Raw genomic sequence first — 18,803 nt, 5'->3', positions numbered from 1 at the left:
ATAATAAAAACTTGAGAAACCACATATAGTTGGTGGGTAGACAAATTATTTTTTCCAGATTAAAATGAACAAAGCATTATTAGAGCCCTGTAGACATGACAAAACACGACTATAGTCACATTTATACTCTTTATACTTTTTATTTACAACATATTGCGCAACTGCAGGGTCTTGAGACACATGCAAACTCGCAAACTAGAGAGCTAGCGACCTAAACGGTAGCCTTCAAGTTATTTCCTTTAAACTTAAATAGCCAAAAACTTACCACTTCCACACGGATAGGGAGGATAACTATTAACAGTAATTTAACCTTTAACATGAACATTAATCAAACGTAATATTTTTTTCTGGGTACATGATACCATACAGCATCCATATCAAACTTGCGCGGGCCGCAGTAACATTAAACTTTCATATCAAGGCGGGGGCCTCAAACTAGTGTCCTGCGGGCCACATTTGGCCCGCGGGCCGCATGTTTGAGACCCCTGCTCTAAAACAATTTTGCATGTCGTAACACAACGATCGGGCTTCACCCACTCGTGACAGCTTAGTCTTCCTCTGTTCTTCTGTTCCTCTGTTCCTTGTTCATGCCCTTATTTTGTATTCACTTCCTCTGTTGCTCTGCTCTGTTTTCCGCTCCTTTCAATTATCTCCCGTACCTGTTTTCTATTTTGTGTTGCCTATTTAGTTCAGGTGCGCGCTCCCTTCGTTGTCGGTTCATTGTCTTGTGTTGAGTTGTACTTGTTAGTGCGCCGTTCTGCTGCATAGCAAGAAAATAAATATATTTTTACTTGCATTTGTGTCCTAATCTCTGCATCCTGGGGTCGAACCGAGAAACTCACAAGCCGCACCGTGACACTCTTGTGTCAACAGCATTGAAATGGTGATTTTTTCCGGCTTTGGAGGTAGAATCCAAGCCATTACAATACTTATAATTTGAGTAGTAACAAAGGTGGGATTGTGCCAACAGCCCTTCAGACACTGTTGATATAAACCAGCTCTTTCCTGTGTTTGTCATGTGTTGCTGTTCTGTGAACGGCAATGACACAAAATGAGATTGTTTCCTTCTTCGGAAGTATCAGAGGTGGGATGCCACCTGTGTGAAAGTTTATCAGACACTGCTTTCAGCCGAGACTCACTTCTCGAGCTGGTGCTGACATTGCGTATTTAATTATGTGATTGTAGAATGTTGAGTGGCTTCCACAGGCTCTATGTAAAAGGAACAGGTGAATAAATTCCACATCTACTCCTATTATGACTCTGATACACCAATTTCTTATGTTACTACATTGGAATGCCAGAACAGCGGTATATAAAAGCATATTTAAAAGCACTTTCTATTACATGACACATTTTTCTTGAGATGTGCAAAAAATGTAAATGTGTTCTAGCTATGCACGTGAACAAACTTTCATGCAAACCTGTGATATTTTTTTCCGGAAACCTGTTTGCAACTACCACCACTACCAGTACTACCAGTCTAAACTGAGCAGCTTTGTAGAATGAGGGCTAACACGGTCTTGGTGGCTGTATAATATCCCTGAATGACTTCTCTCCAGCACCTAACAGGACCTGTCTTCACCTTGATCCCCGTGAGAATACTCTTGTTTCTATTTTGAGCCGCTGTGCTTCGACTGTGCCGCCAGTCAAAATAGGACAGATACTGTTTCTCTTTTTCTGGTTGTTATTGTTTAATTTATCTCTGACTGCTGCTGGCCATTAATTGCAATCCTTGATTAGTTTGCTGGACTCTAATCCATAGTTGATGTTCACATCGACAGCCAAAAGGTACATTGAAATGTCAGTTTTTCTTTTTTGTAAAAGTAGCTTTGCACAATCATAACTAAGGACTCTGAATCTATACTCTTTTATATAGGAGAAATTTCAGGAATAATTAACAAAATATTGAAATAGTTATTTTATTTTGTTTTTAATTTTGTTTAATTTTGAAGCAAAAAAATATATAATTTAACAATACATTTTTCATGTATTCCTATTACTCTATTACAGGCATCATATAAAATTTTGGTTTGTATGAAATAGTACTGCCATTGAATTGACAGTTTTGCAATGGTCTTAGCTCATGTTCTGTTGGTTATTAAAAACTTTCAATAAATAAGTCATATCACAGTGGCGGGCAGCACGGCGGTAGAGTGGTTAACGCGCAGACCTCACAGCTAGGAGACCAGGGTTCAATTCCACCCTTGGCCATCTCTGTGTGGAGTTTGCATGTTCTCCCCGTGCATGCGTGGGTTTTCTCCGGGTAGTTTGGTTTCCTCCCACATTCCAAAAACATGCTAGGTTAATTGGCCACTCCAAATTGTCCATAGGTATGAATGTGAGTGTGAATGGTTGTTTGTCTATATGTGCCCTGTGATTGGCTGGCGACCAGTCTAGGGTGTACCCCGCCTCTCGCCTAAAGACAGCTGGGATAGGCTCCAGCACCCCCACGACCCTCGTGAGGAAAAAGCGGTAGAAAATGAATGAATGAATGAATGAATGAAACATATTAGATTATAAGTATTAAGTTATTAAGTGAAGATACCTTACTCCCCCTTGTTTTTTAAGCCTGTTGCTGTGTTGCCGTATCATTATCAGCAGAAAAACACATACTGTTGTGAAGTGACCTCACATGTACTCCATGTTCTTGCCTTTTACATCAACGATGTTGAAGTAGTGCCTGTACTTACATCCTGAAAATACCAGTTTTAACTCCACAGACTGCTTGGACTCGCCAATGTTGCATGGAGTTCACTTGTGTAGCTTTTTGTGCCACGTTGAGGTTTGTAACCACAATACCCATTTACCGGAAATCTAGAACTTTCCATGAAATTGTACTCTACCTTTAGCCAATAATACTGACTAGTCCTGTAGGACAGTCAGAAGAAAAAACACTCCTGTCCTGTGCGTGGCTGGGCGAGCCAGGTCAGATAACAGCTGTTAGACATCAGTGCATGATAATGTGCCACATTTCACTGTCTGGAAGAGTAATCACGTTGTAATGTTTGAAGTCGTAATTCATTAGATTACCCATGACTGGGAAACAACAATTCAGAAACACTTGTGTTCACACATGTCGTGTTTGGTTCTGCTAAAACAGGGGTTCTTAACATTTTGACGTTGAGGCCAGATTTTTTCATTGCAGACTGGCCCGGAGCCCATTAAATATTAACGCTGTATAGATTTAATTGATCTCATTTATTTGTTTTCGATAATAAATCAAATCCACTCACAGTTTAACAAGCTAAAACTTGATTAAAGTTTAATGAACAATAACATGACATGAAAAAATGTGATCATTACAAATATTTTTATCAAACCTATTTTAACTTTTGCTAATAATTCATGGAACAAATCAAGCAAAAAAGGCTTAAGTAAGGCTTATTAATAAAAAAGACCAATATTTAGATTTTACTAACAAAAAGGGAGTCAGAATAAAAATCAATAATATCAATCAATCAATAAAAAATGTAGTGATAAAATAAATACATTCAAAATAATATTTTCAAATTAAATAAATAAACTGTAAATAAAATTTAAATAGTACAAATAACTAAATAATTAAAGTACAAATAACACAATAGCCTTATAATCAGGAAATTAATTTAACAATTGCTTCGGCAGTCTTCATTTTTTTCGTTTTTTTTTTTCCATTGCTAGTTATAGTTGAATGTCTTCTTCTGATCTTCTGCAAGCTTGTTAAACAACTGACTGACACATTACCGCCACCATCTGGTTGGAAGCTGCACTGTAACTGACCGTTTCATGGATAACATACAGTAGCATAGCTGTTAGCCTACCTCTGGTGTCTTCAGTTGATAACCTACTACGCAGTCCCACAGCGCTTGCGGCCCACTGCTGCAAAACTCAAAGCTTGAGGCCCAAATTTGGGCTATGGTCCTACTATGCTAAAAGAAGCTCTAGTGCTTTTGCTCTGCTAGTATGGTTCGCTGGGTCAAGTGTGAACATTTACGTATATTATATAACATATTTATAACATATATATTTATATTAATAATGGACATAGGATTTAACAGTTGGACATATCTTTATTTCACTGTAAAACTGTGTATACTCGTCTTAGATTAAGTGCAGTTTAATCTGTTTACAAAGAAGAACGTCACGGCAAGAACTCCTATTTTGCTATCAGAGTTTTTACATTTTAGGGAAAATTCCTGACCATAACTTGTGAAACTCTAGAAACGTGTGCTGACATATCTGCCTTATTTCGGACAAGCAAGAGTACTGTACTCACCCTAACAAACGAACAGTAAGAAGCCGACAGCCGTTACAAGGCTTGGTAGCAAGCGAGCCGCGGTTTGGAGCACGTGTTTTATAATCGGAATCTTCTCGAAGGGATATCCTGGGCTGTAACAACTGGTTACAGTTTGGTTAACTGGTTAACGACTGGTGAGAGACAAAATTTGGTATAACAATGAATATTAAACACCAGTTGTTAAGCCAAGTTGTTAGCCAAGCTAACGGGCTAATCAACACACGGTTTTGACACAATGCTGTGTTTCCCAAACATTTTTGCAGCGCTCTTCTTTTGGAGATTATCTAGAGAAATTATCTTCAGAACTGAATATTTCTTGAAAACAAAGTCATGGACTTTGAGCTGGAAGGCTACCATATGACCTGCGTTTCCAGGAACGACAGAAATAGAATAGGAGTTGCTGTGTATCTGTAAACTAACATTTTGACCAGAATACCAAATGAAGGCGTCCTTAAAGATCTCATCAATAATCAGAATAAAAATGAATAGCAATTAATTCTTCCTTTCTTTTTGCCCATTGCAGCATCCTGTTTGCAGATATCGTAGGCTTCACCAGCTTGGCCTCCCAGTGCACCGCCCAGGAATTGGTTAAACTCCTGAATGAGCTGTTTGGAAAGTTTGATGAGCTTGCCACGGTGAGTCTTACTTCTTTTAGCCATTAATTACAGTTACAGTGTCGACTCTATATCTGTGGATGCACACCTAACATTGAATGTCTGCATGCAGTGCTCCAACATGGTGTCACAGTGAATACTAGACCGCCCCCCTTATGATGTGTAATTATTGCGTGGTTCATTTGAGGAACTGTTGGCAGAGCACTTTAATCTAGTCCACATTTGCCTGAGGCTAAACGCTGCCTCCATGCTGGCTGTGTGAAAAGACTGAATGAAGTTGCAATTGTCTCCATCTTTCTCTCAGTTTGCATGCAAGGAAAGAGTTCAGCTAATCCCATCTGTCAATATTTCAGCCGTTTGTGCTTGCACTGCTGCAGGGAAGATCTGCATTGGGAATGTGATTTCACACAAGACTTAAATTTATGTTTGAATACATTTTTAAAAATGTTGTTATTTGACTGACACCGAGTCCCGTAGGGCACCCCCCCTTCCCGCCACAGCATTATCTACATGTAATCTGCCCCCTGTTACTTTCACCAGGCACATGCCCTTGTCAAATCCTTTAATCCAAAAAAGATTACAACTAAACCTTTTTTTTTTTCTTTGCTTTCGCAGAAGTTTTTTTTTCCCTTACTATCTTTGCCCTGTTCTATTTTTAACTTGCATGTTTACATGCAAAAAATAGAAATGACTGAAAGGAGAATGGTGACCCATTGTATTGAAATGGTTAGTGTATCTTTTTAAGTCATATTTCAGTCAGGCTCAGGCTGTTTAACAAATGTCTTGTCTAATGTTTAACATGTCCTCGCATACGTATAAGAACTTCCTACATTCATCGAAATTCTATCCATGGCACCTACACAACAATCGCAAGTGAAAACACCACCTTCATAAATCTAACACAAAACCCTTCAACTATGATATGCCTTGCCTTTATTCGTCCCTCAGTGGGGAAATTTGCATGAAAGGGGTGGGGCAACACTAGGGGAGGGGAGGGGAAAAAACAACAACTCCAAACTAGTACTTATAGTTAGCCTATTGTGCATTTTTAAACACTGTGTATATGGCCATCATAAAAATAGGCTTTGCTACACATCTTAAAATAAAGCCTGGAGCTCTGATTTAGCAAATAGGCTAAGTGAGCATGTTAACCATAACCATTGCTGTTAAAATGTGAGTGTAATGTTAGCTATCTCACATAGCTATGCTAGTGTTGCTAACGTATGTTGTTGTATGTGATATATGGCATCTATTACACTGGACAAGTGCATTGTTACAATTTCTGGTGAACCTGAGGAACAAATACCTGACTCCATGTTGTAGCCTTGCCCTGACCCAAAGCCCTCGCTTGTTGTGATCAACTTTGGCAGGAATTGGTACTGCCAGTGACTCATAGCTGTGGTCACTGTGGACACCAGCGCTCCTCCTCTCCTTTTTTAGAAAGAGCGGGTGATATAGCACATGGCCACTGGGCGTCATCACCGTAATACCATTCCAGCACCGTCCCCACACCACCTGTCCACTCTTTGGGCTAGTCAAGCTGCATGGGAATTGGGCCAGGAACACACTGTCCTCCAAAAGAACTGTTCATATTGCAGACCAAGCCTCTTTTCTCTTCCCTCTCTAAAGGTTGCATTTCACTATGTCCAATAAAAAGCATGCACGTTAATCTCTCGTTTATCACAGTTAATTGATTCCAGACCTGACCGTGATAAATTAATTCCTGTGAAGTAAAACTCCTTATTTATAAATCAAATATTTTTGTTCATAGAGCATATAAAACTTCTTTACAACCTTTTATGTACATTTCTTTATGTTATTAGAGCGCTGTAGACATGAAATAACAGTCCCATAATCACTTTTCACTCACATTGCGCAATATAATAGATATAGATGTATAGTAGATATAGATAAGATTTGTGGTTGTGTGTGTTCCAGATATGTGGATAGGATGTGATCATGATTTTTATGAATGATCGGTGATCATCGGTGTTCATTCAGAGTTGCGTTTTAGCTGGAATATGGGCACAATAGTACTCTGTGTTATTATTAGTATTATTATCATTATGATTCTTAATGTTATTCATTCATTTATTCTGTCTTCGGGCGAGAAGCGGGGTACACCCTGGACTGGTCGCCAGCCAATCACAGGGCACATATAGACAAACAACCATTCACACTCACATTCATACCTATGGACAATTTGGAGTCACCAATTAACCTAGCATGTTTTTGGAATGTGGGAGGAAACCGGAGTACCCGGAGAAAACCCACGCATGCACAGGGAGAACATGCAAACTCCACACAGATATGTCCGAGGGTGGAATTGAACCCTGGTCTCCTGGTCTCCTGCAATGTTGTTGACAGCGATCAAGTCTGGTGCGTGTGGTACGCGTGAATAAGAGTGCGAGGGACTCCTAAAGACTCCCTTTTGTGTAATTTACACATGCACATCATGGCAAACCACACCTCTGTTATGACGGCAGATGGAGGCACAGTGTAGCATCCTCACAGAGTCACACATAGTTGGGCCATCTTTTATAACTCGAACTATGACACAGGAACACATCAACAGGAGTGTAATTCCAACTGTATATACAGTCTGTTCAGCCTTGGAAGGACACTAAATGACCACGAGGTAGATTCAAGGACACTCTGAACATCACAGCAGCATCTTTATTGTGAGTGTATGTGTGGTCTAAATAAACAGAAAGACAAATAAGAACAAAAAGTGGATATTCTTACTGTCAAGTACAATTTGCTGCTTTTAAGTATGCTTGGAAATCCCAGAAAATACACTCAAAACATATGAATTCAACTTTAATTATGTTGTGTCTTTGAACGCAATACCACATTGTTCATAATAACATAGTTCACGTGTAAGTATTTTTCAGATATGTGGTATATTTTAGCTTGATTTGCATTTTCAGTTCATGTGGAGCTGTTAAAAGGGATCTCTTATACTCTTATTATACTCTTATTATATATACTCTTATTATATTATACTCTTATTATGCTCTCTATTATACTCTCTTATACTTTTCCACTTTTCTGACCTATAAATGTAGTTAGAATGTTGTATTTTGTTGTTAAATGAGGCCAAAGTTTCAGATAATGAGGTTTGCGCATTTGGAAGTGAGCCCTGAAAGAAGTTTGGGATGGCTCAAAACGATCGGTTTGAAAAGGCGTGGTAAAACCGTTCCTTTGTGACATCACAGAGGGACGAACTTCCTGATATATAAACTCTCTGCCTTCCCCCAAGCTCTACTTCGCCCTTATCAGTGTCCTAACTGTGTTTATTTTGTGCAATGGTGCAAAAGCACTTATATAGAGAGAGCGGGGTTGCTAATAGCCTTTTCCCACCACAATTAGTGACCACATTCTGTTACCGATGCAGTAGAAAAAGTGCATAAAATGCAAAAGCTACTCAAAATTGAGAGACGTCGGACTGTCCAGTCTCTACTTTGGGATCAGATTCACAAACCAACACATATGGCTGTATGTGCAAAGCGGACATTTTAAAAAGATATCATATCTTATATCAAGATATCAACTCCTATACCGTTAGCTAGCGGCACCAACCAGAAGTCCTTTTAAGTACTTGCTAGTGTGACCAACCACAGCGGAGTGGGCGTGCCTGGAGGCGGGCCGTGGGTGAAATACATTAAAATTAAAAATTTCGCAGGAACCACAAAATCATAGGCTAACCTAGCATGATGTTGCTGTAAAATGTGTTAGCACTGTAGCTCACATAGGTATGCTATAGTGTTGCTAATGTTTGTGTCTTCATGTCCCAATCCTTCATGTCGTCTTGCTGTATTTCAGGGGTCTCAAACACACGGCCCGCGGGCCAAATGTGGCCACAGGACACTAGTTTGAGGCCCCCGCCTTGATATGAAAGTTTAATGTTAGTGCGGCCTGCGCAAGTTTGATATGGATGCTGTATGGTATCATGTACCCAGAAAAAATTATTACGTTTGATTAATGTTCATGTTAAAGGTTAAATAACTGTTAATAGTTATCCTCCCTATCCGTGTGGAAGTGGTAAGTTTTTGGCTATTTAAGTTTAAAGGAAATAACTTGAGGGCTACCGTTTAGGTCGCTAGCTCTCTAGTTTGCGAGTTAGCATGTGTCTCAAGACCCTGCAGTTGTGCAATATGTTGTAAATAAAAAGAGTATAAATGTGACTATAGTCGTGTTTTGTCATGTCTACAGGGCTCTAATAATGCTTTGTTCATTTTAATCTGAAAAAAATAATTTGTCTACCCACAAACTATATGTGGTTTCTTAAGTTTTTATTATTTGCCGTTTCATTATTATTATTATATTTATTTATTACTGATTGATTGATTTTCTTTATTCTTATTCTATTTTTTTTTCATCTTATTTTGTGTAGAAAAATAAAAAGTAAGATATTTGAGAACAGTGGAATGTTTTATCAGAGCTTTTCTTGTAGAAAATTGGAACCAAAGTGAAGTTTTTTAAAAAAAAATTGTTTGTTTTTTTTGGAAAACCTGATGTGGCCCAGTGTCACCCAGACCCGAGCTCCAGTGGCCCCCAAGTAAATCGAGTTTGAGACCCCTGCTGTATGTCCTGTAGCGTTGAACAAATGCATAAATTGCAGGTGCACAATTGGACCTGGAAACAGACACTTCCAATACACGATTGTGAGAACTCTCCGACTTATTTAAAATTGTTGAAAAATACTAATAATTAATACTGTAATATGGAATCTGCAGTTTTCAGACTTGTAGTTTTACAGTAAGTAACATGGCTAGTGTCATTAAATCAAGATTTAACGAACAATAGGCATTGTCTTCTTGGTCCGCAGAAGCTTGGGGGAAAAAAAAGAGGTTTACAGGAAACCCACTCACACTGATAAGTGTCGACAGTTTGATTCCCACCACCCACTGGAACACAAGCTGGGAGTAATTATAACTCTTCGGCACCATTACAAGAATCTGCTGACTACTGCTGAGACTGACGATTAGAGGCGTTAACACCTCAGGAAAGCTTTGGGTTCTTGTCACTCTCCTCAATTTTTCTTTAAAGTACAACACTCCATGCATAAGTCAGTGTCAGTGTACAAAAAAGTTGTTCCATATTACATCGATGATAATACTATACACTAGGGGTCTCAAACACGCGGCCCGCGGGCCAAATGTGGCCCGCAGGACACTAGTTTGAGGCCCCCGCCTTGATATGAAAGTTTGATATGGATGCTGTATGGTATCATGTACCCAGAAAAAATTATTACATTTGATTAATGTTCATGTTAAAGGTTAAATAACTGTTAATAGTTAACCTCCCTATCTGTGCGGAAGTGGTAAGTTTTTGGCTATTTAAGTTTAAAGGAAGTAACTTGAAGGCTACCGTTTAGGTCGCTAGCTCTCTAGTTTGCAAGTTAGCATGTGTCTCAAGACCCTGCAGTTGTGTAATATAAAAAGAGTATAGATGTTATTTTTCATCTTGTTTTGTGTAGAAAAATAAAAAGTAAGATATTTGAGAACAGTGGAATGTTTTATCAGAGCTTTTCTTGTAGAAAATCGAAAACCAAAGCAAAGTTTATATCATTGCAAAAAAAGCAAATGCTTTTTTTTTTTGGAAAACCTGATGCGGCCCACTCTCGCCCAGACCTTAGCTCCAGTGGAGCCCAAGTAAATTGAGTTTGAGACCCCTGCTATACACAGTGTAGAGATGGAGGTTCCTATTTAAGAGGATGCTAACAAGAAAATGACACACCAACTGGTCCTTTTTCTCTATAAACACACTCCTTGGCTGAGTTTCCAACAGGCTGTTCAGCACCCAAAACAACAGCTTCTGTCATGAGATGGATGGCTATTGCGGTGCTTTCTAACATTAATAGCATCGGATGGAGTGTGTGTTTGTTTGCATGTGTGCATCCACTCCAGACGTACGTATGTGAATGTGTGTATCTCTGTCGTTTCCATGGCAGAGTTTGACAAGGCGCTTCATTCTTGTCTGTCTTTTTCTGTCCTGTCACAAGACCTCTCTGCATCACAACTTTCAGACTCCTCCGCTCCTTGTTTCTCGGCTTCTTGATTGACATGCGGCAGCCTACTTCCCTTAACTGCGTCTGCTATGCCCCATGGTTCTCCATACACTCTGGTGCTGTCTCATGCTTCCATTTTTAGACGCCTCATTGATATAGCCATCTACTGTCGCTTTGCTCTTTGAATAGGGCTCAAGTAACACTTAAGTAACACTCAATTAACAATATGATTTTTTTTCTTGTAAGATTATGACTTTTTCGGGAAAAAAATTATTAGTCTTTTTTACCCGCTCTGATGAAACAATTGCTTACGAACAAACTGTGATTGCTGTTGCTGTGGTTGTCATCTGCCAGTGGCTGGAATCTCTGTGTAAACACAACTCAAATACACTGACTCATGAGCAGATGCGAAGATCACCACTAAGTCCGACTGTTCCCATAAGATGACTTTGTGCTCAGAACCGCAGCGTCTGGAGTTCTGCACAAACCAAACAAGCCAATCTCAGACTTTGACTAGGAATGCAAATTAAAACGAACTATATTCAGCGCTTTTATGAGATATCCAGGTTGTTGTATTTTAACATGAAAATAATGTCAGACATTTTCTAGAAGCAGTTGAATAATTTGGCACTGGATTACAGTAATCCCTTCTTTATTGCGATTGATTAGTTCAGCCCTAAACGTGATAAGTGAATTTCCACTCAGTAGGATTCCTTATTTATAAATAAAATATTTTCATAGTTTAAGCATAGAAAATCTGTTTTGTAAAATTCTAAATGTTTTTTTAACACTATTATAGCCCCTTTAGACATGAACGAACACCCCTGTATTCACTTTTACCCAATATTGTAGACATCATAATAGTAAATAAGACATTTAAGATATAAATAAGACTCATGCTCATGTGTGTTGCTATGAATGAGTCGCCTAGGTAAGCACAGTGAGCGGTGGACAGGAAGTCACGCTGGGGGCTCAGAGTTGAGTTTCAGCTTGCTGTGGATTTCAGCCGTAAAAGTAACACGTGTTTTATTGGAAATCATAGTGCCTGTTGGAAGTAAAATTGAAACCTGCAATAAAAGCCTGTTGTTCCGGTGATCAAATATGCGTTACTTATATTTGTGCATCTCACCAAACAATAGACTAACATTACAGTAACATTCGCCCCGAGGACTTTGTACTTGATTTCAGTGCGCGTTATGTTTGCTAGGCTAAAGCCAGCACATATGGTCTTGAGACACATGCTAACTTGCAAACTAGAGAGCTAGCAACCTAAACGGTAGCCTTCAAGTTATTTCCTTTCAACTTAAATAGCCCAAAACTTACCACTTCCACACGGATAGGGAGGATAACTATTAACAGTTATTTAACCTTTAACATGACCATTAATCAAACGTAATAATTTTTTCTGGGTACATGATACCATACAGCATCCATATCAAACTTGCGCGGGCCGCACTAACATTAAACTTTCATATCAGGGGGGGCCTCAAACTAGTATCCTGCGGGCCACATTTGGCCCGCGGGCCGCGTGTTTGAGTCCCCTGGTGTACACTGCCTCTCGCCCAAATCGAGCTGGGATATGCTCCAGCATACCCCGGCGACCCTAGTGAGGACAATTGGCATAGAGATGGATGGATGGAAACAATATATAATCAATGGAAAGCCTTTGCTATAATCTGATCCAGGAAATTGACATTTAAGGCAAAGATTACAACAGTGAAACAAATTTGCTTCCCATACCAAGGCCTAAAACTTACAGGATGTTTAAAATATATAACAAAGAATTACAAATCATTGATGACTCATTGCACTGCTTTTTCTTCCGCTGCTTTTGTCATCTGCTCTCCTTTACAGCGTGTTTTCCCGTTCTGTTGTTTGTCTCCACCTTTGTGTCTTTGTTGGGGTGCATTGAAGTGTGTGCTCATTTGCATGCATGCATATGGATATGGTGTGTATGTGTGTGTGTGTGTATCTGAGAGAAAGAGTGAGCTAGGCTGCTGGTAATAAAGCTACATCACACCTGTGAGAGTGCTGCATTATGATTGTTCTTGTTGTAGTGTTGTCATTCATGATTACAATCTTTCTGGGGTAGGAAACCTTTTTTAAAAAAAAAAAAGATGGCTAGTGTGACTTTACTTTTTAATGCTCCACACACTTACTTCTCATTCTTCATCTGACTAACCGCTTTGTCCATGATGCTTGGGTCACATGACAGTGGTAATCCCTGCTTGGGTTCTGAATCAGCTCCTAAAGCCACCGTGCAGATTAGCACAGGAAAAGTACAGAGTGGGAGATGGGGCTTTCCCCACGTTGGCTGTGGCTCACTGCAGCCGTTGCCATAGTGCCATTTGTTACTGATCCACCAAATCACCTGAGGTAGCCTAAACAGACCTGATCAGCTCAGCACCACCATAGGAGGTTGGGTGTATTTAAGCCAAGTGCTGCTTTCAACACCTCCTGAAGCTCAAAACGTTAATTATAGGGATAAAATATATAGTATACAGAGTATACGATATATACAGTATACAGAAGACAGAAACTTGGGCCATCCTAAAACTGTTGGTAACTGTACAGGCTGTACTTATTATTTACACAATGTCTGAACTTTCATTCATTCATTTTCTACCGCTTTTTCCTCATGAGGGTCGTGGGGGTGCTGGAGCCTATCCCAGCTGTCTTCGGGCGAGAGGCTGGGTACACCCTGGACTGGTCGCCAGCCAATCACAGGGCACATATAGACAAACAACCATTCACACTCACATTCATACCTATGGACAATTTGGAGTCGCCAATTAACCTAGCATGTTTTTGGAATGTACCCGGAGTACCCGGAGAAAACCCACGCATGCAAGGGGAGAACATGCAAACTCCACACAGAGATGGCCGAGGGTGGAATTGAACCCTAGTCTCCTAGCTGTGAGGTCTGCGCGCTAACCACTCGACCACCGTGCCGCCTGTCTGAACTTTATTAAATAATAAAGATAAAATGTTTACTTACATGTATGGTGATTCTGGACAAAGGTATTGGGACACCACTGTAGTCCCACTGCTTTGAATGTTGGTTAGCTTACATTCAATAAGTCCAATTATGGTTTTTTTTTTTAATTGTTGCGAAACTGTATATAAAAAAACTTACCTTCAAGCGTACTTACCTTACTAGATTAATAATTAATACACGTGTTAGTAAGGGGCAGTTAAAAAGGTGCAGATTAGGTTTCGTTTTGGAGTTTTCTTGCAATAATACCGTATGTAAACTGTGCATTGCCACATTTGTCTGCCACTGAGTGGCAGGCTGAGTGCACCAGCGTTCTGAAATGGCACAAGGACACAATTGTTGCTTCGCCGTCGCTCATCGCTGAAAACTCAACATCGCTCACATGTTAAAAATAGCACGTCTGCCTTGTCTTGTGCCACCGACGTGCATAATTATGAGTCTTTGTGCTCTTCGCATGCACGACCAGTGATCCCATTACCTCCATGGAAACAATGAAGGGGTTGTGAGACGACGGCGTCAATGGTAACCCGGTTTCTCTGGTAAAATGAATGCCACATGGCTCATATCCTCCAATAATGGCTTGTATTTGCAAGTGATGGAGTGAGTGAGTCCTAATGTTGGCTATAGCATGTGTTACTGTAGCGCTACATTTGTAGAAATACAATAGCCCCACACCAGAAACCTGCAGATGTCATTTATCTAAAGAAAATATGCATACAACGTGGGAACCATTTGCATAATATGACAGGCCTTAAGCATTACAGTGTTAAAGTGATCTATGATGAAATTTCCCTAAGCTCATTTGACCTTGAAACTTGCCTGGATTGATAGTAATTGTATGCAAATGTGTATATAATGTTTAAATATATTCTCCACTGTTGTCCCAATGTTTTTTTTTTGTTGTTGCTTGAACTGACAGGAAAACCACTGTCGCAGGATCAAGATTCTGGGGGATTGTTACTACTGCGTTTCTGGACTGACCCAGCCAAAGACTGACCACGCACACTGCTGTGTTGAAATGGGTCTGGACATGATTGACACAATAACGTGAGTTGTTCCATCAACATTTTGTTGATGTAAATTTATTACACTTATGTAGACATCAATATACAGTACCAGCAAATACGGTGCCAATAGTAGTGAATACTTTACACCAGGAGATGGCGGACATCTCTAACTTTTATCTAAACTACATTTGTGGGGGTGGTGAGTTATCAAAACACAGCTAATGGTGAGGGGGAGATTTCTCGACTAAACAATACACTGCTCATGGATAGATTAGATCTAAGAATACAATGGATGAATGATAATATTCACTGGCATGATGGCATCTATTATGGATAGATAAATCATCAATCAAATTTAAATATTAGTCATTGACAACACAACTGAACACAAAATGCATTTTTTTAATGAAACTTTTTATTAAGGGAAAAAAAAATGCAAACCTACATGGCTCTGTGTGAAAAAGTGATTCCATAATCACCCTTAGCTGCAACAACTGCAATCAAGCATTTGTGAGAACTTGAATGAGTTTCTTACAACGCTGTGGAGAACTTTTGGCCCACTCATCTTTGCAGAATTGTTGTAATTCAGCCACATTGGTGGTTTTCCTTTTTTAAGGTCATGGAGATCATTATCCTGCTGCAGGACCCAAATTGATTTCAGCTTGAGGTCACGAACGAGTGGCCGGATGTTCTTTTTCAGAATTTTTGGGGAGACAGCAGAACTAATGGTTCCTATTATCACAGCAAGTCTTCCATGTCCTAAAGCAGCAAAACAGCCCCTGACCATCACACTACCACCACCACATTTTAATGGTGGTATGATGTTCTTTTTCTGAGATGCAGCGTTACTTTTATGGCAGACGTAATGGGACTCACACCTTGAAAATTTGTTTTGTATTGTCAGGCCACACAGTATTTTCCCAAATGTCATCATCAAGATGTTTTCTGGCCAAACTGGGACGAGCCTTAATGTTCTTTTTGTTCAGGGGTGGATTTGGTCTTGGAACTCTGCCATGCATGCCATTTTTGCCCAGTGTCTTTCTGACTGGCATTAACTGAGGCTAGTGAAGCTTGCAGTTCTTTTGATGTTGTTTTTGGGTCTTTTGTGTACTCTTGGTTGATTCGTTGCTGCATTCTTGGGGTAATTTTGGTTGGCTAGCCACTTCTGGAAAGGTTCCATGTTTTAACTGTTTGTGGATAATGGCTCTCACTGTTGTTCACTCTCTTAATAATAACAATGTTCATTTCAACACAAATGTTCAGTTGTGTTATCATTGACTAATTTCAATTTGTTTGTTGATCTGAAACATTATATGTGCCCTGTGATTGGCTGGCGACCAGTCCAGGGTGTACTCCGCCTCTCGCCCAAAGACAGCTGGGATAGACTCCAGCATCCCCCCCCCCCCCCCCCCAAAAAAAAAGCGGTAGAAAATGAATGAATGAATGAGGATCTGAAACATTTAAGCGTGATAAACATGGAAAACAAAAAAACAGGAAATCAGGAAGGGGGGCAAACACCACTGTATGTATATTCATTTTTCTACATTTACAGAATAAGCACATCAGTTGGCACTATGTCAGTTTCAGAGCCAGAACTGCCTCTGCAGTTGATGGAGCAGCTGATATAACATGTAAAAAAAATCGGCCACAGCAGGTATGTTGTTTGACTGGCAGTGATTGACACTGGAAGATCTGAGCAGCGACGGCAAGATACAAGATGAGTAACAGTGGTCCCTGTTTAGATCTCCTTGAAAAATTGTATGAAAATACATACTATTGCGCAAAATGTTATAGAATATATCTAGCAGAAAAAATTTGAAATACTGTTTCATCAAGTGTTCAAGCAAAACGAACACACAATAAGCAGGAATAATATAAAAAATATATCTGTAATAACAGAAAGTGAGCAACAAAAGTGTTATTTTTTTTTTTTTATTTGTATAGTGTCATGTAGTCATATAGCCGTGTTATTAACTTCCGAGTGTCTCTCCGCCCATCAATTGTGTTGTGTCGCCCTCAGGTCAGTGGCAGAGGCCACAGAAGTCAATCTGAACATGCGTGTGGGCCTCCATACAGGCCGGGTGCTGTGTGGAGTGCTGGGCCTCAGGAAATGGCAGTATGACGTTTGGTCAAATGATGTGACCCTCGCCAATGTGATGGAGGCTGGCGGTCTACCTGGGTCAGTATGAGTTGTGTCAACGCTGAGGGGCAAAGTGTTCACATAAAATGCTAGTGTGTGAAAAATAGTTGCTGGGAGAAAAGCACTGCACAGAGCCTCTACGTAGCATATTTGATATCTACGGTCTGATATGATATTTTGTGATGAATTAACCAGCGGAATTTATTTCTCAGCTCATTGAGCAAATGTCTTTTAATTTTAATTTTAATTTATTATTACTTATTATACATTTATTTGTCTTCAAGTGAGCAGTTAAGGGATTGGCACAGCTTGCAAGTGTTTTTTGGTTGTTGTTTTTTTGTGCTATGCTCCACAGAAAAGTCCACATCACCAGATCTACACTAGAGTGCCTGAATGGAGACTACGAGGTGGAGCCTGGAAATGGTCACGAGCGCAACGCCTTCCTCCAAAAACACGAGATTGAAACTTTCTTCATAGTGCCATCACACCGACGGAAGGTAGTGCATTTTAATTCCTATTCATGACTTTCTCTTTATGTCTTTTACCAAGAGGGAATGATTACTTTGACACTTTCAGTTGTATTCTTTATTAGGTCGTGGCCCTAAGTGAACCCTTAATACCTTTGAGGGTGTACTGTGTAGAGATAATCCATCTGGACGTGGAAAGTCAGACTAGGCTCAATTGAGAGGGAGGCTTATCTTCTCCTGGTTACTTCTCCTGCATTAGCATGTTAAAGCAAAAAAAAAAAAACACCTTTAGAGTGGAAAGATAGTGTAGACTAAAGCATCAAGCGTGATATAACGGAGCTCCCACACATTTGATATAGAGATGATGTCACTTCCAGCCTATAATGGATTCAACTGAGGCTGCAAGGAGGGAAAGCGAGAGGGGGGATAGGGCCTGTGGCATCTTTCATCACAGATTTGCAGAGTTCAGTATGCATACAGATGCATGTGTGTGGCAAATGCATCAACAAGCCGCTTGCTTTCATCAGGCCTCTCTCTTATGTTCTCCGCCCGAGGCAGAAATGTGAAGATCTTTTTGTACAAATCTTGCAGGAAGGGAATATATGTGGAATTGTTACTTTTTATAAAGATGACACTTGCAAAATTGATAATACTCTATCATCAATCAAAGTTAACATTCAATCATTTAGGCCGCCTGGTGGTATTTATATCACCAAAAAGGACACACACATGCACACACATTGAATACAGTTATTTCATCACTCACCACTCAATTATTGGACACTTCATGAGGTACACCTCCACAATCAAAGTGCATCCTCACTAATCAGCCACAATCAGCCACAACTAACTATAAATAATTTCCCCCTCTTATGTAGTTAAATAAGATAACATTCTTACATTCTGTATATTTGAATGTACTTACTTAGCAGCACTTTTGTCATTGTGAGTTTGTAAAGCAGGTGCAATACTATATTATGCAAAATAAGGTTTTGCTCAGCGGCAAGCAGTGTATGGAATGACATGTATGTAGTGTAACCTTATAATACTATTCATTACTTAACTCACAAAGCTTCCTGAATGAGAAACAAGGTCCTCAAAGTCATGAAACCGTTAACGTGACCTATGGGATTGACCCACTTTGTTCAATCTACTCTCCGGTTAAAGTCTAATCCTAGTAATGATAATTGCATAATGATAATTGTATGATGATGATGATCATGATGATGTGCACACACACACACACATACAATGTCACTTTACATAATATCTATTACAGCGTGGCCAATCA

General features: G+C 39.7%; 1 protein-coding gene across 5 annotated transcripts in view; it reads left to right on the top strand.

Moving 5' to 3' along the window:
* Nucleotides 1–18,803, top strand: part of LOC131125082 (adenylate cyclase type 1-like) — a 47,689-nt gene that overhangs the window by 16,588 nt on the left and 12,298 nt on the right. For all 5 annotated transcript variants that reach the window (XR_009128973.1, XM_058066234.1, XM_058066235.1 and 2 more), the window contains exons 4-7: nucleotides 4,800–4,911; nucleotides 14,818–14,945; nucleotides 16,926–17,084; nucleotides 17,401–17,542. Coding sequence is in view for 4 of the 5 variants with exons in the window: in XM_058066234.1 (XP_057922217.1) it covers nucleotides 4,800–4,911; nucleotides 14,818–14,945; nucleotides 16,926–17,084; nucleotides 17,401–17,542 (541 nt within the window). In the remaining variant the exon portion in view is untranslated. The remainder of the gene's footprint in view (nucleotides 1–4,799; nucleotides 4,912–14,817; nucleotides 14,946–16,925; nucleotides 17,085–17,400; nucleotides 17,543–18,803) is intronic.

The sequence above is a fragment of the Doryrhamphus excisus genome, chromosome 3 (assembly GCF_030265055.1).
Source record: "Doryrhamphus excisus isolate RoL2022-K1 chromosome 3, RoL_Dexc_1.0, whole genome shotgun sequence".
Lineage (NCBI taxonomy): Eukaryota > Metazoa > Chordata > Actinopteri > Syngnathiformes > Syngnathidae > Doryrhamphus > Doryrhamphus excisus.
Note: the sequence above shows the minus strand (reverse complement) of the source record. Positions and strands in the feature narration are given on the sequence as shown.